At 46.6% G+C, this 21,741-nt stretch overlaps 1 protein-coding gene across 2 annotated transcripts in view; it reads left to right on the top strand.

Annotated features, from left to right (window-relative positions):
* CCDC191 (coiled-coil domain containing 191) overlaps positions 1–21,403 on the top strand; it is a 46,872-nt gene extending 25,469 nt beyond the window's left edge. For both annotated transcript variants that reach the window (XM_090056454.1, XM_090056455.1), the window contains exons 8-16: positions 420–669; positions 2,202–2,665; positions 3,234–3,331; positions 6,198–6,280; positions 8,250–8,351; positions 9,551–9,694; positions 13,851–14,003; positions 14,382–14,536; positions 19,255–21,403. In XM_090056454.1, coding sequence (XP_089912580.1) covers positions 420–669; positions 2,202–2,665; positions 3,234–3,331; positions 6,198–6,280; positions 8,250–8,351; positions 9,551–9,694; positions 13,851–14,003; positions 14,382–14,536; positions 19,255–19,387 — 1,582 coding nt within the window. In that variant the 3' untranslated portion in view covers positions 19,388–21,403. The remainder of the gene's footprint in view (positions 1–419; positions 670–2,201; positions 2,666–3,233; positions 3,332–6,197; positions 6,281–8,249; positions 8,352–9,550; positions 9,695–13,850; positions 14,004–14,381; positions 14,537–19,254) is intronic.
* The last annotated feature ends 338 nt before the right edge of the window (positions 21,404–21,741 follow it).

Raw genomic sequence — 21,741 nt, 5'->3', positions numbered from 1 at the left:
AGTGTTTTGAGGAGCCCACTAGTTGGATTTCCCACTGACAGCAGAAGTCTGTTGTAGGCAAACCTGTAGGTGGGGCTGGAGAAGACAAGGGTGCATCCTCTTAACTCCTGCCCCATTGCACAAGGATGAAGGTGGGGACTGTAAAACAGCAAGCAGGGACAAAAGTATTTAAAGAAAAAAGTACAGTCTCTGTCAGCCACAAGCCTCCTGTCACCTTTAATGGGAACAGGAAATAGTGCTCAGAAATCTCCCAAATGTAGTAATGTCAAGCAGAACTAAGGAAAGTGTGAAACCTCATCCATGGCATGCTCTATATTGCTTCCCCTCCCTGGTAATCTCTGGTAGACTAGGAGAGAGGTTTTCCAACCTGGCTAATTGACCTCTTCCCTGATTTTGATGGAAGTGCTTCTGTTTTCCAGGAAAAAACAGTCTGCCTCTGAGTATAATCGGAGACGGGTTTTGCATTGCTGCTTTGTAGCGTGGCGGTGCTGGAGCCAAGCAGAGGCAGAAAAGAGGAAGCTACAATGCAGAAAACAGGAGACCAGAAAGAGGATGGAGCATCTGCTGGGGGCAGTATTACTGGGGAAGATAGGCCCAGATGGATCATCCCATGTTAGCAGGCCTGGGGCAAGAAAAATGACCCAGGATCAACGAAAGAGGCAAGAAAAGGTAAATTCTATAATAGACAGCCTCTAAAGCCCACAGGCAAATTAGAAGGGTGGAGGAGTCTAACAGCTGTGGAGGTTATTTCTAAGAATATAATTTCTCTATCTACTAGCTACCATACTGAGACTTGCAGCATCTGGCTTGCTTTTCAAGGGAGAATTAAAGTTATAGGTTTTATGTCTCAATATACTGAACAGCAAAAATACATTAGTTACAACCATGGCATTACAAAAAAAGGAGCCAGCATCTGCTTTCAGTTACACAAGTGCCACCCCATTGACTTTTAAAGAGTACAGCAGAGCAGAATTTGTCTCAGGAAGTTTTGAGGCAAGACGCATCATGAGGAAGTTCAAGAATAAGTTTGTCCCTAACCCAACTGGCGTGCGTGCGTGCGTGCGTGCGTGCATACGTGTGTGTCTTTTAGTATAACAAGGTCCTGATCCTGAGTGGAGCCTGTATGCACTAACAGCATGCAAATGAGGAATAATATGTACACAGAAACCCACTGTGGATCAAACTTTGGCTTCCATGAAGCCTGTGTTGTGAAGGGCAAGTATCAGATACGGGACAGTCATAGCCTATCTTAAGGGAGAGCACACTGCTGTTTCTCTGAGTCCTTCAAATGTCTGAGTGACTTCTTGTATGAGAGAGACCAATGGGCATCAATGACAAGGTAACCCCTCAGGGCCTGGGTATGTGGGTGCAGCACGCAGGGAAAATCCTCATGAAGGCTGAACCCTCACATGCAAGATGAAGACAGATCCTGTCACATGGGGTTACATGATAGTAAGGAAAGGGAGAATTCCTCCATTACACCTATACAGCCCCTATAGATCCGTTCCCTCCTTCAGATACACCAGTGAAACTGGTTTATCCATTCAAAGGATATATCTGAGGATGGATTTTGGCTTGGGAATTACACAGCAGATCTACGTGCTTAATAGGTTGGACACCTCCCAGAAGAAAAACCACATTTCAAAGAATTGGGGACCAGTTTTCTAATGCTTTATTTATTTTGTTATCATTGCAGTTCTGTAGAGCTGGAGCAATGGCTCTTTAAGACTTCCTCTGTTTAAAACAGGATTTTCTCTAAATTAGCCTTATAGATTGGTCCCGTAGGCCACATTTTTACTGCTGCTTTTCTTATTATCTTAGTCTTCGGTGAATGAATCCAAAAGAGATTGTTCATAACCTTGGACTTTAGTTACCCAGTGTTAGGGTAGGAATCCAGATTGAAGCACCTCCCCAGTAGGGCCCTTTTCCAGTCCCCCTGGGGTAATTTACTTACCATATAGGTAGAGCTGGCTGATTTAGGATCCTTTATGCCTCATGAAATCCTCAGACGATGCAGACTCACTGGCATGTATTTCTGGACATCTCTACGATTGCTAGCAGCTGTGTCGAGAGTACACATGCGGAATTATCTTCCTTCTCAGACTCGCTTCACTGTTGTTTTGTTTTGTTAAAAATGCTCCTTACTCGGTAAGGGCAACAGAGAGCTTGACTCAAATGAGTATCAAAGCCCTTCCTTTCAGGTGACTGAAACACCACTTCAAGAGGCGCCCATGACAAGTGCAGAACCTTGCTGTTGGGAGGCTACCCGGACACCTCATCTTCATTCGTGCCAGAAACTCAAGCAGCCCAGACCGATCACCTTTCAGCATACTGCTCTGGATGTGCCAGGCCAGGGTGAGCCCAGTAGTCAAACAGTCCTTCCTACCCAGTGGTCTGCAGCACCTGGACACAAAATGGCCTCTGCTGTCAGAGGTCGCTTTGAGCACCGCCATGCCGTTCAGCAGCAGCTGATTGAGGAGCAGAAGAGGCAGCTGCAAGAACAGCAGGAGCTGATTCTTGAACTTCAAGAAGAGCAGAGGCTGAGGAGAGCTAAGGAAGAAGCTGAGCAAGCCACAGCGGTCACCAGGGCACTCAGTAATCTGGTCCCAAAAGCAGGGGAGGAAAAGCTGAAGCAATCAAGCTGCAAGAATATGGCACCTTTAAGGTACAGTGGCCTTCACGAGCCATGGTTGTGAGAGAACTGGAGTCTCCATAGCATATTCTTCCTTCTCACAAGCTGGTCAACGCTTGCATGGGAGCCCTCCAGGGAACACCTCGGTATTCTTGAAAGCAGTGTTAATGACCCATTCGGTGCCATTCTTCCTATGGTGTTTGTTAGTTAGACCAGACCTTTAACACTGCTCCAGTTTCTTTGACTTGCATTGGTTCTGTGATAAACTTGTGAGGTAGTTTAGGACAGAAGATGCTACATTGTTGTTAATAGGAGTAAAATGTATTTATTTAGTACAGCGCCATCTAGTACTTCATGCTTCTGTAATGCCTTCCATCCAAGGATCTCAAAACCCAGACCAGCCACTTATTCTCTGAAGTGGGAACACATCGTTAACCCAGTACTACAGAGGGGTGGAGCTGGGGGACTTGCCAAGACTCGCATGAGGAGACTATGGCAGGACTGAGCATAGTGATGCTGAATCCTGACTGTAGCCTTGTGCCATAGACCCAAGACCTATGTTAGGTAATGTCGCTAGTATCTTTTCTCTTTCACTTCACAGCTCACCTGTCCCTTTGGAACCAGAGTGCCCAAAGCCAGCAGCAGCTCAGAACAAGAGGAACCAGAGCCGGCTGGTCTTGGCCCATCCCATACTGAAAGGTATTATACTGCTGGGCTACCCCTGCCTCTTTCATTTTCCTGTTCCACAAAACAGCATCTCCTTCCCATCCACACCTCTCCTCCATAGTGTTAAGCCACACTGTGTAATGAGCAAAACTTCTCCCAGCAAGATCAAAGCTACTAACTTTGTGTTTGTTTTAAGCAAGATTGGCTTGGCCCCTTAATATCCAGGTCAGGGCTTTGTAGAATATGGTTTATTGCAATCTCCTGGGCTTGGGGGTCAGTAATTTTTGTTCCCAAAGAAAGGGCTGGATTATTTTCCACTGTAGAAATTCAAGAGAGGGCATATTTTCTTCTCTCTGCTTAATTCCTTTCGCTACAGATTAAAGTAGTCTCACTCCCCCCTTTCCATCTGCCAGCCCAGCTGATATCACACACCCCCACCGACAACCTGGCATGGTATATAAATGTCAGACACCAGGGCATATCTGGGTTTTTTCCATTTAGGGTAGCAGCATCAGGTTCCTTTGGCTGTTTCTGAAGCCTTTTGCTCTGTATTAACTTACACTTGAAAGGTCACCTTAAATGTGGGCACACTAATAATTTTACAGACTGGGGAATCTCCAGATTTTTTTGGCTTTGGAGAAGAGACATTGCCTGCTATTTTTTCTCACCAGAGTGTATCTTCAACTTCCACAAGGCATCAGCTGTGATACTCCACACATTGCTCTGCTGAGAATCTCTGGTGCTCTAGGCCAGTGAGCCCCACCCCAGGCTGCCTGAAGATTTCTCTGCAAAGATCCCAGTGGGTAAACTGTCACCGAGACCATTTTCCCCTGTCTGGGAGAACCCTGGCAGACCTGGGAAGGCAATTTCTTTACTGTGAGGCAAAGATTTAATTTGCTCTTGGCCTGTTATGATCAACCCTGTCCCTGCCTTACGATAACACTAAGGAGCAGGAACGTGTTCTCACAAAACTCACTTAAGGGATGAGGTCATCAGCATTGTGTCATCCTTCTAATGGTTTTACCCTGTGCTGACCAATCAGATCACTTCATTTCAACTGATCTCACAAAAGAAGCATTAAAGAGCAGTAATATCTCAATCTTGGCAGATGTGCACAAGTTACCTCTGTGATGCATCAAGAGGAATAACTCCATCCTGAAGTTTTCTTTTGAGTAAGCCACTGAGTTTACTTGAGGATTGGACCTCCACTCCACTAATCATGGCTCTTGCCCTTCTTACCAGCTTAGCTGTCAAGGCTTCTTTGAAACCTCATTGCAGTGGCCATTAAATCAGCTGCCTCATGCCTCAGCATCCAGATTAGTCATGGAGAAAATTCTTTCCCAACACTCTCAAAGTCTGACCAATATTGGTAAAGGAGGAACTGCCCCAGCTGTTGTTGGTGCAGGGATTGGCCCTTGAAGATATTTTAGATCTTGGGGCTCATACAGGCTTCCATGGCTAGCCTTAGATTGTAATTCTAGGAATTCTGACCCTCTGTGCTTCTTGCCTTTTGTGCATAATTTAATTTGCTACAAAGGGAACACAAATCTATGTACACTTCATTCCTGGACACTTTTTTGATGCTGTTATAGAGAAAAGACTTCACCAGTCATGTCTAAAACCTACTCCATTCTACTTGAGGAAGAGCTTTGTAGCTTTGCTATCACAGCTTGTATCAAACTGCTCTTTCCTGGGAGGTTATCTTGGCTTTTTCAGGCTTTCTGCTGAGTCTACTGCTACATGACTCAGAGCAAAACCCAGTTCTCATACTTTGCCATGGAATAAATTCTGATCTAGTAGCAGTTCTTCACTCTAATACCCCTAAGGGCTTTCCAGGATTTGAATTTTGGCTGACCATTTAGGCATAGTTTTTCCTGCATAGAAGCAGGGCTGTAGGGGACCTCCAGAGGTCATCTAGTCCATCCTCCTGCCTGAGGCAGGATCATCCCTATCCAAACCACCCTGTATGATCCATAATCTAAACTATTCATGAAACTACCATCAGCCCTAACATAACACAAGACATAACACCCTACCTGCTGCAGGTAGAACAGAGGGACCATAACATCTAACCTCCTGCTTCTATTAACAACCTGTGTGCTCAGGAGATCCCAGGTAAAGGGCCATGTCCCCTGCTACTGAGGAAGGTAAAAACCCACACGGTCCATACCAATCTGACCATGGCACGAAGAGTCTGTTCTCATGAATGGGCCTTTTAGTAAATACAGTATTGTAAAGACAAAAGACATTGTGGGGATTGGAAAGCTTATTTTGTATTAATTATCCGGAAAGCAAATAATTTTTGTTGACTAGATATGTTGGACTGTTTTTAATGTTGGAAAGATTCATAACCTGATTGAATGACTCCCTCAAGTGCTGCACAAAAGCACTGGTTCCCTTCTCAAGGGAAATCAGTGGAAATTCCAGGCTGCTTCTGAAGTAGCCATTCCCAGAGATGCTGCTGGCGAAACTGTCTTTATTGCTAATATAGAACCTCCAATGTTATATTTTCTGCTCCAGATTTTTATCATATCCTGGCCCCATATGTCTTTTTCCTAAGGCTCTTGTGTGTCTCAGGGGGATAGGAGAAAGAAAGGAGCAGGGATTGTCTGCATTTACCTCATCCCCTTAAAAGCTAGATGTGGTAGCAATGATTGCTTCCACAGCCTACCACTGTTGCTGTGAGTGAGGGTCAGTTTTAGTCAGAGTGAGGTACCCCAACTCTTCTCATAAAGGACTGAGCATTCTTCCTCCACTAAAAAGTTGGTGGGGCCTGAGCTTCTCCACACCAACACTGCTAGGCCAGGCACAAGTGGGAGGTGTGAGACATTTTCATTTTGGCCCAAACTTCTGCCCTGACATTTATTTACTCTATGTACCATTGTTCCTTACCGTCTAGCCATGGAAGAGAGAGCAATTCAGCGAGCTGAACGGAGGAGGAAACTGGAAGAGGCAAAGAGAAAACGAGAGGAGGAAAAACTGGTAAGTAAAGCAGAGCTGAGAGCTACTGTAAAAGAAAGCCTTTCATAGTCAAGGGCTGGAAAAGGTCCTTCATCGCAATTGCAATTGCAAACTTGAGCTTGAAGGGCTTTCACCGTGAAATGGTCAGTGGCTGATATGCGCACTAAGAACCCCCACAAAAGTTTCTGCAGGAGCATTCCCTCATGTCTCTAACCCTGCTAGACTACAACAGGACATACACAAATGCAACCTGTTGAGTTGGTGTTCTCCTTTCTGTAGCACTGGAAACCCATTCTTTCCCAACTTCTACTTAAAGCCCCATGTTGTGCAACTATACCTTCATCCAAGGAGGTTTGCATGGGATCTCTTCAGAGCCTATCAGTGCCATTCCTGAATGGTCTTCAGGGCTCACGATTGAGTGAAGAGGAACACTAGTCTCTGCCTTCCACAGTCCAAGGGTGGACTTGTTTCATTTTCAACCCACCTAAGAAATGGTATAATGGTTCTGGGGAAGTTAGTAAAGATCTGCACTTATCCAGGGTGGTGTAATCTCTTTCTATTCATCTCCCCTACAGTGTCATTAGGTTTCTGGGTTTTGGTGTCATAAACAGGTGTTGAGTAGGAATCCTTTCTCTCCTCTACCCACTTAAATGCTTCATTGCACATCAGGCCACGTGCATTGTACACATTCATACCTTCCTTTGTAGCATCAGGGGAACACAGCATTGGATTGACTTTTGATCTGATCCAGCACAGCAAACCCTACCTTTTTATTTATTGTTAAACCTCTCCCAAAGTGAAAAGATGATTTAGCAACACTGTGGGTGTTTGCAATTAATAAGGTCAGCCCCACTCTACCCTAAGCATCTTAGATCTAAGAGACACACAAGGTATCAGTTTTGAACAAATTACAGCAATGTTGGAGTGGAAAGGGACTTTTTCAGTTGTGAAATACCATATTGTAAGGGAAATACATGCTGAAAACCATGAAAGCAGGTAATCTGTTCGAAATCCTTGGCCCTGCTACCTCCCAGGAGGGGAACATCCAAGGATCTGAGTCAGGTGCAACAGAAGGAGGCCATGTCAGTTTTTCTGTCCCAGGGGCTCTCCTTAGGTTGTGCAGTATGCTTGAATTTTTTCCTTCAACAGCGTGACCTTCTGAAAGTGGTGACATTAGCTGCACAAACATCAGGACACCCAAAATAAGGATCCACCAGCAACTGAGGTGTTTTGTACCTTCTAAGAGAGAGACAGATGCAGGAAGATAACCCAACCCTTAGAAGTGGCTTTAACTTGGAGGCGGGCGAGGACCCAGATCAGCTTGCCAATCTACAATTAACATGCTTAAAGGGACTAGGCAGTGCAGTGGTAGAGATGGGAGCTGTAGTGTGGTTTTCAGCTATTTGATGTGTGAACCAAAGGCAGCACTACTGTTGAACTGAAACCAATCCATGATGCAGACAGAAGAGATTCTCGATAGGAATAAGCAGTATTATGAAGGGCACCTCATGAATGCTGCCTCAGTTAAACATCTTTGATTTAGCAGTTGTGGTGCACTGGGGAAAAGACAGTTAAGAAACCATAACTTCAGTAGCTTTCTGCGTTGGAGTAAAAGTGGAACTTCACAGGTTGCAGATATGGACTGTGGAATTCATTGCTGGATGGGAGGCTAGAGCTGAGTAACTATCACTAACATGTAAAGTTAACCAGTCCTAGAGACATGTGGTCAAATATTCTACTCCAGGGTGTTTGATGCTGTGTTCTTCCCTACCTTGTTACAGATCACTGCGCAAAAGGCCATGTGCATTCAGAGGGGTTTTCTGCCTTCCTCTGAAGCTCATTACTGGTCCCTATTAGAGACAAAGTGCTTACCTTGGTAGACTTGTAGTCTGAAAGTACCACCTCCCTCTAAAAAATAAAATAAAATAAAATAAAAAAAAATCAAATATGGCAATGCCAATTCAAACCTACCCACTTCCTTATTTTTAAGGCCCAACTGAAGGCTGAAGAAGAAGAACGTCAGAAAAAGGAGGCTGCAGAAAAAGAGGCCCAGTTGGAGAAAAGGCGAGAAGAGAAGAGACAGCAGAAACTGGTGAACAGAACATGGCATGCATTTGGCCCACAGTCACAACACTAGAGAGCAAGTGCTGTAACTCTTTCATGGCTGTTCAGGGGCCCGATTGAAATAGGTTGAAGATCTTCGTGGAGAGACTGGTGTTTGCAGAACAAAGCTATGTGTTACAGTTGTCAGCTTGTTCCTGGCAGTCTCGGTAGAGGTACTGAGGATGGAATGGGTCATACAGGGCCCTTTTGTCCCCAGATGTTCTCTCCAGTGAGGTACACCAGTAAACCAGGTTGTGTGGTGGGCTGTGCAATAACTCCATCTCACTTGGGTTGTTTTCTTCTGCTCATGTCCCCAACTCTCACACAGCTGTATCACTCCTAAATGTGTAGACCACGCTAAATAAGCCCTAGAAAGTTTTCAATGAATGGGAGCACCTCCTCTGCTATGCCCAGGTGCTGCCACCTCAAGGTTATTGCTGAGGAAATGAGCTGTGCCAAAAACTCAAATAACATGATGCTTTAAATCTCAAAGGAATCTGACCTAGATGCACTGTTCTACATAGAGCAAAAATGAGGCATGCTGGCCTCTCTTCCTGTATATCAGACCACTGTACATTTCAAAAATGTCTACCATCCCCCAAGCAGCTAGGCCTAGATTTCAGAACTAATGTTCAGACTGAGGAACTTTCCTCATAAAGGTTCATAGTTGATCCATGGCACTTAACTGATGCAGAATTCTGATGCAGCTTACAGACACGTGCAAGTGGGGATGCAGTGTCCATACAAGTAATAGAAATAGGGTCTTATTATATGAGCAAGTTGTAGTAAGCTTGTATGCCATGGGCACTCTGTCATGATGCTGTGAGCCCTGGTAGCACCTGAACAAACAAGTGATACTACAGCAGCAGCAATCAGGGTCCATAGCCCATGCCCTGGGTTCTCTGTTCCTTTGACTTAAATGTTTGGAGTAACTCTTTCTGTAGACATGACCATCCTTCCCAATGATGTGAGGAAGAGAGATTGATGCCTTTGCAACACATGGCCCTGGCTGGCTGACTCATTTCAGAAGCAGCTGATGTGTGTGTTTGCCGAGCTATTTGATCACTCTCATGCTACTACTAAAATGAGCCACAGAGTCCCATTTCCTGCCAGCTTAGGCTCCCCGTATACAGACTATGGTTATGTAGGTTACCAGGATGAGTTAAACCTCAGCTCTTTGAATTGCAGAAAGAACTGGAGAAGCAGAGAAGGCTGGAGAGAGAGCAGCAGCTTCATACACAAGCCAGAACATATTATGAGAAGGTCCTGCTGAGAAAGCTGGGATTAGATCCCTGGAAGAGGCTGAGAAAACAAGCCCAGGAAAACATGGTGGTAAAGTGCCAACTGAGAACAAAGTGGAGGAACCAGGCTCTTGGGGAAGAGAAGGGAAGGGAGCAGCAGCCTAGTGGGGATGGGGAAAAAGTAATGGACTGCAAGACCAAGAGAAAATCTGCTTTAAGTCCATCCCCACGCAGGAGCTTTATCCTGCCTTCTCACCCCTTAGAGTGCATTTCTGATGGTACACTCAAGCAGCAGTAGGTTTTACATGTGATATCTTTGACTGTAGCATGGCAGAGTAGCAGAGTGTGTGGTGCATCCTGCTAGAGCTCCAGAGGGGTGAGCTTGAAGCTGTACCCTGGACTTGTGTTGAAATCTGCCCCCTTAATCAAACCTAGCTCTAAGTAGGTGCTTGATCATTGTGGGGCTGGTGAATCCAAGACAGCTGGATGCATTGCTAACCCTATCATTCCTCTAGTACTCTACGTCCTCTGGATATAGAAACTGGTGGGCCTTAACTCTGCTAATTCAGTGGGCTGTTAGGCTTGGGCCAGCCTTTGACTTTGATTTTTTTTTGGATCTCTGAATATGGCTTTCCAATTTAGCTGCCTTCTCCTGATAAAACAAGGCACAGTTGGTCAAAGAAAGGGCAGAGAGAGAGAGAGATGAGAAGCATGTGGGTGTGAGAGAGGCTACGTGGGGTAGGGGACAGTGAACATTTTCAAAGGTGCCTAGGTTACTCAGGAGTCTAAGTCCAATTTCACAAACATCATAAATATTCTAGCCCTGTAAGTCCTCTTGAAAATTGGTGACATGCAGACCTTTTGCAAATCTGACTTCCACTTATTTAATTTGAAAGGAAGAGCAAGAGGAAACATAGCAGAGGTGAAAGAGATAATGAAGTGTAGACATAACAAAAGGTTTCCCCACTTACAAGCAGGCCATGAAAGAAGGAGTATATACAGACATAAGGGTTTCATGAGTATGGAATGATATTGCTATAAGCTGTTCTAACTGTTCAATCTGCGTGCTCCTACATAAGTGCAAGGCCATTGTAATTTTAACCCTGTTTCATTCAGTGTTAAAGCTACAGTTGTTTAGCTCACGTACATGGCTTTAGAAACAGAAATTATAGTTGCATCCTAATCACTGATGCCTGCTCCCAACGGGCAAGTCCCTCCCCCCTTTCAAAGCAGTTGAAAACTGTGTCTGTCCACAACCCAAAACAGCTCATTTAAAAACTGATCAAAAGAAGTCATTTTGGGTTGTCCTGCTGTTCACCCTGGGACTCACTGCCATGTGATCAGAGGTCAAGCTTATACTAAATAATAAGTCTGGCATAATGTATGCGGCAAGAGAACCTCTACAGTTATACCACCATAAACATGCCAGTCCTTAAAACTTAGGGCAAAGCAAGTCAGCCACTTGTGCAAGAAGATATTGTCAGGCTGATGCAGATCTAGTATGATTGGGTCTGGTGTGTTATGGCAGTGCTACTCAACCTTTTTTTGTACCAGGACCTGTTTGTAACCATTGATTGCCAATCCCAACCCAGTAAATAGTTTAAATAGAAAACAGCCCCCTGGCCCTGCTAGTGCCCCTCACTTCCAACCCACAGTTCCCCACCCCTGGGCCCCAGCCCCACAGTGTATGGGGGAGGGGGTGTGTGGGACGGGGGTGGAGGGTATATGCCTCCCCTGATGTGTGCCCACAACAGGCATGGGGCTGTAGCCTGGCCAGACCAGCACAGGCAGAAGCTATCCACGGCCCAATGGGCAGGACCCAGCATGGGAAGGCAGAGCAGGACAGCAAGACTGTTGCTGCCATCGCTGGGACCTCTGCACCAGCTATGCCACCAGCAGCACAAGGAGTAATGGATGGGGGGGCACTCTGCCCTCACCTCTTTCTGCCACCAGCTGCTTGCACACTGAGCCACAGCTCTACCCTGCTGCCATCTCTTGGCTGTTGCCACCACCAGTTCCTTCAGGGTGCAGCTCTACGCCAGAAGGGAGATGGGGTGTCTGGCAGCCAGATGCCCTAAGGAGAGCAGTGGTGGTCGCAGCAGCGGCCAGGGCATGACGGCATGGTGCAGCTGAGGCCCAGCACATGAGCACATGGTAGCAGGAGGCAGCAAGGGCAGTGTGCCTCGTCCCCCCCCATCCCTTACTCCTTGTGCTGCTGGCAACATAGCTAGTGCAGGAGTCTCTGTTGCAGCAGCAGCAGCAATAAATCTCACTGCCGTGCTTCATCCTCCCATGCCAGGTCCAACCCACTGGGCTGTGAAAGCACCTCCTGGCTGTATTGGTCTGGCTAGGCTGCAGGCCTGCTTCTGCTGTGGGCACATACATCTGAGCAGGGGGAACATGCTCCTCGATGCATTTTGCCTGTGCCCTCAGTCCCCCCACCCCAATACCCCATAGACTTACCTGCAGGGAACTATGCAAACTGCTCCCCATGCTGCCTGGCTGCCGCATGTATTTGTGCGCATGCACACACACATGGCTCCCCCTGCCTGACTGCCCTCCTCCCAGCCCTAAGCAGTCCCTTGCAGGCTGGAATTCTGCCAGCCTGAAAAGGGAAACCCAGTTTTCAATGTTTTTCTCCTTTAAAGGAGAAAATCCACATTTTTCCATGGCAAACAGAAAACCTGGATTCCTGTTTATTAGTATGCCAGCATTATCATATGGTGAAGCACAAGCATGCATTTCAAAATGTATGCAACATATGATACATTTTGAAAGTTTGCTCGCGACCCTCTCATATATTCTTGTGATCCATTTTCAGGTCACGACCCACAGGTTGAGAAACTGTGTTATGGGACCTCTACTCTTCTCTAAAATATCAAATCTGGACTGGGCCAGACTGACTATTGGCCTGTTCCAATATGATCATCCCTCCACTCCTTTAGGCAGGCAGGGAGAATTCCAGAAAACAGTAGGAAGCAGCTTCCAAGTCCTCCACATACACTGCACTAAGGAAACCAGTGTCTGAATGGCGGTATGCCAAGCCATGGCATACCGTGAAGTGCTTCTTGGAATGGGAAAACTCAAGTGTATCATGAAGGACACTGGCCAGATTAACTTCTGCTGGAAGCAGACAGCTTCTGTTTAAATTCATCAAGTTGCACCAACTTACAGCAGGGCTGAATTTGGCTGCACACGTGTGAGCATCTGGTGAGGAGGGAGAGGGAGTGGCAAGCACCTGCTCTGTAAATCCATCTTGGTGACCAGTATCATAGAAGCCAGTGATGCAACAGACTGATAAGGTTCCAGGTCCAGTCCATTCCCTTGGCAGTAAAAGCTGGTACCCTAGCAAACATTGTCAACCAGCAGTCTGATAGGTCCATGTTGTGGACTGTTAAGAGACTGAAGAGGAAGGAAGCAGAAAAACAAGGAACATTAAAAATACGAAAAAAAAAAAATCAACTTTCTGGAACGTTAGGTCTCACAGTTGCTAAGGTATCTTCCTTATAAAGAATCCCACAGCAACTTCATTACAGTATCGTTCCCAGCTAAAATAAGACCGAGTTAGAGCAAGCTGTTGCCAGGATGAGCTTTGAGGATACAGAGTGAGGATACAGAGTTTTTCAGGGTTGGAGAAGCTGTGTGACCAAACCAGGCTCTCCTAGCAGGACTGACTCTCTTTCCTGCTGGAGTTGTGGCCTAGGTTACATGGCCTTTCAGAACTGCAGCAGACCTATTCCCCAGACATGCTCCAAGACCTGAGTGACACTTTCAGAGCTCAGCCATTACTTACTACCCCTAACCCTACCCCACAAAACTTCAGCCAGTCAGTCCTTGCACATGGTAACAGACAACCTCCCTTCAATATGCTCACTAGCATCCTGTCCAATTTAGTTTTAACACCTTCAGTGATAGGCTTCTTATTTCCTCATGGCACTATTCTTTAGTCTAATAGACCTTGCTTATAGCCTACTTCCTCACAGGAAGCTGCTCACCTTTCTGTCTCAGAGGTCATGCCCAGAAATGGTCGTTGTTAATGACAGGACTTTGTCTGAGCTACAATGGGGAGAGAGATGCTTCAGAAGATATATGAAGCTTTCCAGTTTGGGTAAAACCCCACATAAGCTGGGCCCCACTGGGATCTTTACATTCAAGCCAGGGTAGTTTTATGGCAGAGGTTCCAGAGCTAGCTGCAGCCCCAGGACATGTTTTTTTGGATAACAGGCCATTCTTCTCACTCTGCCCAGATGGCACAAAGGCACCACTGCTTGGGGCTCCAAAGGAAATGCCTTATGGCCTGGCTTCAACACACACAGGAGATCCTTGCTGGGAAGATGGCTCGAGCTGAGGAGTTCTGTTCCTGTATGCTACTCAGAAGGGGCTTCAGGAGCTGGTTAAAGGTAAGTTCAGGCCAAAAGGGTGGGGATGTTATTCATTTAAGCACCTGCTCTTGTATTCCAGAGCCCAGCTGCAGCCCATAAGCACCTGCAGGCTCCAGGTAAACTCTTCCTCACATGGACACGCAGTCTGTCTGCTGCCTCATTGACGTCCCTTTCAGCTTCGTCATCCACTTCCTCTGCTTCCCAACACTTCCGGCTTCACTTGCCAGCCCTTTTCCCCACTCATCGCTATCCTTCCTAATACTCCTTTCCTCACTCCTTCAATCTCTGCATTCTCTTTGCTGTCTGTCCCACTTAATCCTAGCCCTTCCTTCCTTTTCTTCTCAACCCTGGGCTCAGGAGAACATTCTCACCTATTTTTCTGTATCCATTCCCCAGTACAAGGCTTCCCTCTCTATCCTGGAGGAGAAAGCAAGCAAGTTTCATGCAGCCTCCTTGAAGAAATTGTTCTTCTGGGCATGGTTTGATCTAGTCAATGAGGAAAGGACTGCATTCTGGGAAAAGCAGAAGATTGCAGCTGAGCACAACAACAGGTGAATAGGTTTCCTTCTTGAGAGATGGTTTCAACTTGTGTTTAATACACCTTGTAGGCATTTTTGAGTGTCTGGGCTTTTCAAGTCTTATTTTAGTTGCAATATTCATCCTACTGTCCTGAAACTAGTACTTTGCCCTCAGTACCATGAGAAAGGCCTGCTGTTTTGCTTCTGATATTCTGCTCTCATGAATAGGGCCCTGAGGAAAAAAAAATTAAAAAAAAAATCAAGATTTCACAGACTGTGCAGATACTGTGAAATTAGCCCCACACCGTGACTTTTAAGGGTTGCAAGCCGGTGCCAGAAAAACGTGCAAAAGCACAGGTTTCCCTTTGCAGGCTAGCAACATTCCAGCCTGCAAAGGGAAACCTGTGCTTTTGCAGCCTGCAGACGGCTGCTGGGGGTGCAGCCAGGACACAGCCAGACAGCCGAATGAAGGTGAGTCTATAGGGATTGGGGGAGGGGGGGGGAAGGCAGATCGAAGCCCCCACAGTGAGGGAAGGAGTGGGGCCCTGGGTGTGTCATGGGATGGTTGGAACCTGGGTAGCTCATCGGGGGGCAGGGGGGCTCCTGCTGCTGCACACACCCCAGGAGAGGCACAGAGGTGGCACGCATATGGCATCACACATGGCTTATAGTTTCATAGTTAGTAGGATTGGAAGGGACCTGAGCAGATCATCAAGTCCAACCCCCTGCCACAGGCAGGAAAGAGTGCTGGGGTCATCTGACGCCAGCAAGGTGTACATCTAGCCTCCTCTTAAAGATCCCCAGGGTAGGAGACAGCACCACTTCTCTTGGAAATTGGTTCCAGATCCTAGCTGCCCTGACTGAAGTAGTGCCTCCTGATATCTAGCCTGAATCTGCTCTCTGTTATCTTATGGCCATTGTTCCTTGTTACTCCTGGTAGTGCTCGGGAGAACAGGGACTCTCCCATTGGCTGCTGGTCTCCCTTGGTCAGTTTATAGATGGCCACCAGATCCCCTCTTAGCCTCCTCTTGTGGAGGCTGAACAGGTTCAGTTCCCGTAGCTTCTTCTCATAGGACCTCCCTTGCTGCCTGCTGATCATGCAGGTGGCCCTCCTCTGGACCCTCTCCATGCTGTCCACATCCCTTCTGAAGTGCAGTGCAGCATCCAGAACTGGACACAGTACTCCAACTGGGGCCTGACCAAGGTTGCATAGAGGGGGAGGATCACCTTAGACCTGCTCGAGGTGCGTCTGTGGATGCATGACAAGGTGCAGTTAGCCTTTCTGACTGCATCCCCACACTGGTGGCCCATGTTCATCTTTGAGTCATTATTGACTGCAAGATCCTTTTCTGCCTCTGTGCTGGCAAGGGGAGTTCCCCAGCCTGTAGGTATGCTGCTGGTTCTTCCTCCCCAGGTGCAGCACCTTGCACTTGTCAGTATTGAAACCCATCATATTCTCACCTGCCCACCTCTGTAAGTTGTCCAGCTCTGATTGCAGCTTGTCCCTGCCCTCTAGCATGCCCAGCTCCCCCCACATCTTAGTGTCAGCTGCAAATTTGAACAAGGTGCTATTCACCCCCTCATCCAAGTCACATCTTCAACATCATCTTGGTGAAGATGTTGAACAGTGTGGGCCAAAGGACCGAGCCCTGGGGGACCCAACTGCCCACGTCCTTCCAGGTTGAAAATGACCCATCCACCACCACTCTCTGAGTATGGCCCTGCAGCCAATCAGTGATCCATCTGACCATCTAGGGAACAACACCACCATCACCTAATTTTTTAATGAGAATGGGGTGCGAGACAGCGTCAAAGGCTTTTCTAAAGTCCAGAAAGACTACATCCAGTGATGCCTGCATCTAAGGATTTAGTGACCTGATCATAGAAGGCCACCAGGTTGGTCTGACAGGACCTCTCTCTGATGAGCCCGTGTTGGTTGCCCCTAAGCATATACTCCCATGCTGGTCCCTCACAGATGTGTTCCTAGATAATTTTCTTGAAGAGCTTCCCCAGGACTGAGGTAAAACTAATAGGCCTATAATTTCCTGGGTCCTCCTTCCTCCCTTTTTTGAAAATGGGGACCACATTGGCCATCTTCCAGTCCTCTGGCACCTCACCAGAGCACCACAAGTGCTCGTAAAGCTTCCGAGGCAGTGGCAGCAGGGCGCAGGGCACAGAGCCCAGTTCACAGCAGTAGCCCATCCTCACCCCACACAAACCCTGTGGGTATGTGCCTCCTGTGCCTCCCCTGAGGCATGTGCAGTGGTGGGAGCCCTCCCCCCCACACCCCTGGACAAGCTGCTCAGGCTCTAAACTTCCCACAACCCACCCAGGGCCTCATTCACCCCTGCCCCACACTCCCCCTCACTCTGGGGCCCTCGACCTGCCCCTCCCCCACCACACCCCTTCCCCTTCACAGACTTGCCTGCTGTGGTGGGTGCTGCTCTGCATGCTGCTGGGCTGTGATCCCAGCTCTGTCAGTGCATGCCTCCCCCCACCCCCCCTTGCAGCTACCCAGAGCCTGTGCCACTACTGCCCTGCATTTGAGGGAGGCTAAGCCCCATTAGCCCTGACCTAGTGCCTATGGTGTGCACACCTGCTGCACATGCATGGCTAAAGTATCATTTTTCATAGAATATTCACAGAACTACTGGGACCCATTTGCCAAGATCAATGTAGTTTCATGAATATTCCATAAAAAAAAGTTGTACTTTAGCAATGCATATGCCATGACTTTTCTACAAAAAATCCACAATTTCCTCAGGGCCCTGCTCATGACTTGCCTTGAATTGCCAGTAGCAGTGATTGCCTCAGGTGAGGCTTCACCTGCAGATGAGTATGAGTGGAGGGAGTGGCCCCTACCCTTTCCAGCAGTTCTGAATTTGCTGAAAAAGGCAGCAGGAAGTGAATGGTTAAAGCTTTTAAAGCCCACTAATGGATTTGGCTGCATGGCTTCTGTTTAAAAAGATATTTTAGAGAATCCTTAAAGTGGCATTAGAATGTGTCAAGGAATAATATTATGTGATCTCCAGCACTGGTCTTACTCAGCAACATCCTAGGCTGAAGTAGGCCCAGTTTACAAATGCAAACATGCTTAGCTGTAACCTCCACTTGCAGTCTGAGAATCCAGCTGGTTCTCTCTGCCTTTTCTGCTCTTGCACGATTCTGCCAGTACCTGATTCTGCAAAGGAATCTGAAATAATGACTTTGTTAATGATAAAGCTGAACGGCCACAGCTTAGTTGGTGTGTGCCCTGAGCAGTTTGCTTTACTGGCTGTAACAAAATGTCAACAGCCATGGGAGACTAACACATACCTCTTTGTAGGTTAGATTGTTTTTACATACATCTGAATTACACTTGGATTAGGAACAGACAGATGTGCATAGATCCCAGGGTAAAATACACAATAGGTGGCTGTTAATGTGCTTTGCCACTAGGGGGCAGATGAGCTAACAGCTTGGTTACCTGTAGCTAACAGCTACTCCAGGATGGATGTGGACTGACAGCATCGAGTGGTGTAACTTACAGTAGTAAAGATTTATCCCGATTATTTCAGGAGAAAGTTACCCAAGTTTAGAGGCCTGGATCTTTTGCTCACTTTTTTTTTCTCCTACACTGGTGTAATGCTGATAATGTTGATTTAAATATTTTACCTGTCCAGTGCCAAAGACCATACAGAGCAGAGATGTAGAAATCACATTCACTTTTCTATATGCAGATACACAACACAATTACAGTAGTGTAGTCTTCCTTTAGGCCAGTGTAAAGATGGAGTAGACATAGTGTACAGTCCTATACCTGTGTAAATCAATCTACACTGGGGGAGTTACTCAGAGTTTGGAATAATGATACAGCAACCTAAGTTACACTGGCATAGCTTCAGCTCTCATCAATTTTGTTCCACGGTAGTCATTTGCTTGATGCAAACAGAGTGGAATCAGCTACCTGTCCCTGGTAGCAAGGTACTGTATTACTGCCTGCTGTGGGCAACTACCTGGGAAGAGCTGGTCACCTCTTGGCTGTGGACATCACCGTAACTTACACTGTTTTGTTTTTTTTACACCAAGTTAGATTACACCAATAATATTTAGAGTGTAGACAGATGCATTACAATAGTAAACATAGGATCAGCCTAGACAAGCTCCACTGCTGGGTCCTGGGACAAGCCAGGGAAACCAAACCCAAAAATTGTGTTGTCAATGAAGAGCACTCTCTCAGTTCAACATCAGAGTGGATTTACATGGCTAAATAAGTAGAGTTAAGAAGGTGCTTGGATCAGCATAACAGTCATAGTAAACTGGAGGTGTGGAGAAGGACCCAGGCCAAGGGAAAGTAAGTGGGCTTGTTAGCAAGCAGTTTACATTAAGAAAAGTTGTCCTTCTTGCCTCCTACACTTTATAGGACCCGTTTTAGCCTTTTTGTAGCATCCTCTCTCTTCAGGGAACTGAGTAAACACTGTCAAATGAATCCAGCCGGAAAGATGAGCTAGGTCCTCTGAGGACAGGTGACCGAGTAGTACATTATTATTCTGGAATGACTGACAGGTACAATTAAGACACCTGCACTAGGTCACTGTAACCTCTCACTGCCCTAGCTGTAGCAATAGAGATTAATCCTTTCTGTGTTTTATGGGAAGAACTATGGATAAACTGTGATAGCGCAGAGGCTTTTGATGCCTGTGGGCACAAGACCATCCATTCCATTCCCCCCCATTTCATTTCCATTCTTTCTATCTTTATGTCTCTCACAGGAGAATGACTCTGACCATGTTCCATGCCTGGAGACAATACCCAGCCCTGATGAAGGAGGAAAGAGAGAAAGAGGCAAGGAGGGAGCAGCTGCGGCGGAGAGTTGCTGAAATTCTCCCCGACTTCTGCACATGACAAACTAGGGCAAAACGGGGACAGAAGAGCGGCTTCTATGATGAGCAGAACAAACGCAAGAGGAAGGCTGCATCTGTAGGGAGCAAACTCACACGTCTGAGGGACCCAAGGTCTTCCCCATGTGGGGCAGGAGGGTTGGTAGGCTGATGGATAAGCTACCAGAACCTCTTTCTGGTTCTTCTGTTTCCAGACTGAGAGTAACACTGGCAACCAGGCTGTTGGCTTTGCTTTCTACCTTGAGCCCCACAATGGAACAGCAACACCTTGCTTGATAGGTAGAGAGATATTGTGCAGGATAAATTCCAGCTGAAATGCAGTCCACAGGGGGATTGTTTTTGCTGTAGTTAGACTCTGGCTGTAGAAGTGAGACTCGAACATCTGCCCTAAGGCAAAGCCAGCCTAGAACCAAAATGTGCCTTTATATCCTGGAGCAGAGTCCTAAGTACCTTTCTGTAGCTCATAACCTCTATGAGGTGACACACTGTGGCTTTATGCAAGGATAAATAAACAGAGTCCTTTGACAATCTAAGACAGCAGTGTCATTGAACAGCCCTTGTGCTGTGGAACAGTGCACAGAACCCAGCCCATGAGGGACAGCTGCTAAAAACTTGTAGGCACAGGGTCTGGGGTGAGGAAAATGGTACCCTTTATGACAGCTAACATAACTCTATATATGCCACCCAGCACTTGTATAGAAATTATGATAATTAACTGAGGGTTAACCCTATAGCTCAGTGCAGTGCTATGCAGAGGTACCTGAGCTAGCTCTGAACAAGCTGCTTCAGTCCCAGAAGCAATGTTACCATGTCAGAGCAGTGCCATCTATACAAGGGCTAGTATATATCCTGGGTGGAGTGTTGTGCTAATGTAGGTAAGACTTCTGGTTCCTCAGGCAGCTTGTTCAAATTAGCCTGGACTTAAAGATGCATATGGTGGAGGATTGAGCTATGAAAGTCTAACACCTAGACAGCTAGCCTAGGACAGGGCAAATTGCACTTTAAATTCCCCCAGCACAGCTCATGCTAAAGCTTAGGCTCCCCGCTGAGGCTTTATTTGAGCATTTTAGCACTGAACACAGCTAGCCTTTTGTTGATTAAGGCTTTTGACTAGGAGCTATTTCACGTGATTTACTACTGCATGTAACCACCTAGTCAAAATAAGCCTATAACACAGGAGTTAAAACAGAATGAAGATTCAGTCTTCTAGAGCAGTGGTTCGCAATGGTGGGCTGTGGAGGTGCTATGGGTGGGTCACAAGGGCTGATACTGGCAGGGAAGGAGTCAGCTGATCCCCCTGCCTCTGCAAGTGTTCCCCTAGGCTGCAGGGTTGCCAGTTGTCCATTGGACATTTGGTAAAAAGCCAGGCTAAAAATGCCTGTCTGAAAAATTCATTACAAAAACGGAACCATTGGAGGGATCTACTCAGATGCAACAATTCTCAAGTTATATGCCCATGAAGGAAACTGTCTTGACGGGACTTCAAAAGAAGTCTTATAGGTTGGATAGCCAAGTTGAAGGCATAACAACCAGAGCTGAGCCTATCCCCTTTATCACCCAGGCAAGTGCCCTACCCCTGGCCTTGGCCTTTAGGCCTCTCCATATTTCTTTCATGAGAAAGAAATGCCATACTATTTTTGAGATCATACATATGGAGAATTCAGTGTACATTAAAGGTTCCTCCATGATACAGCTATAAAGACTGCACAACCTGTGCCTAGCCATGAGCACAATCAAGTCCCCATTTATCTTCCCTTTGTTAGTTCCCTTTGAAGGTTGAAGTTACTAACTCACCCAAGATACAAGAGACCCAGGTTCAGGACCACACTGTCATTCAGAAAATCCACATCCCAAGTAAGTACTCTAGTCACCTGGTTACACCATGGTAACAGACTCTATATTTTGGAAAAAATCTGTGCAAAAACCCCCAAACATCCCAGTTATCTGCTGCTGCAAAAATCCAGGCCGTGTCCTAATGTAAAACAAAACCAAAAACTAAAACTTATTCTTTTTCCTTCAAGGAGACTTCCTATTTTCTAAATATATCAGCCAATATCTCTGTCTCTCTAAAAATTACCTTTTGAGTTGAAAATACCACAGGCCAGTAAGTAACTTTCAGTCACTATTGGCTTTACTGAATCTAAATGGAAATGTAGGTTTTTGGAATACAGCAGAATTGCCCTGAAGCACGCAGTTGCCTTGTAAGGTAATAGGGCAGGGGTTAGCAGCTTTTTCCAGCAGGGGGCCAGAATGACCCAGCTTGGGTCTGAGACCCGCAAGCACTTGGACCTGGCCACCACTGCTGCCCTCCCCCTGCGTTTTACCACAGGGCCTTCTATCAAGGCCCAGGAACCTGGC

The sequence above is a fragment of the Crocodylus siamensis genome, chromosome 1 (assembly GCF_052110815.1).
Source record: "Crocodylus siamensis isolate JL-2025a chromosome 1, ASM5211081v1, whole genome shotgun sequence".
Taxonomy (NCBI): domain Eukaryota; kingdom Metazoa; phylum Chordata; order Crocodylia; family Crocodylidae; genus Crocodylus; species Crocodylus siamensis.
Note: the sequence above shows the minus strand (reverse complement) of the source record. Positions and strands in the feature narration are given on the sequence as shown.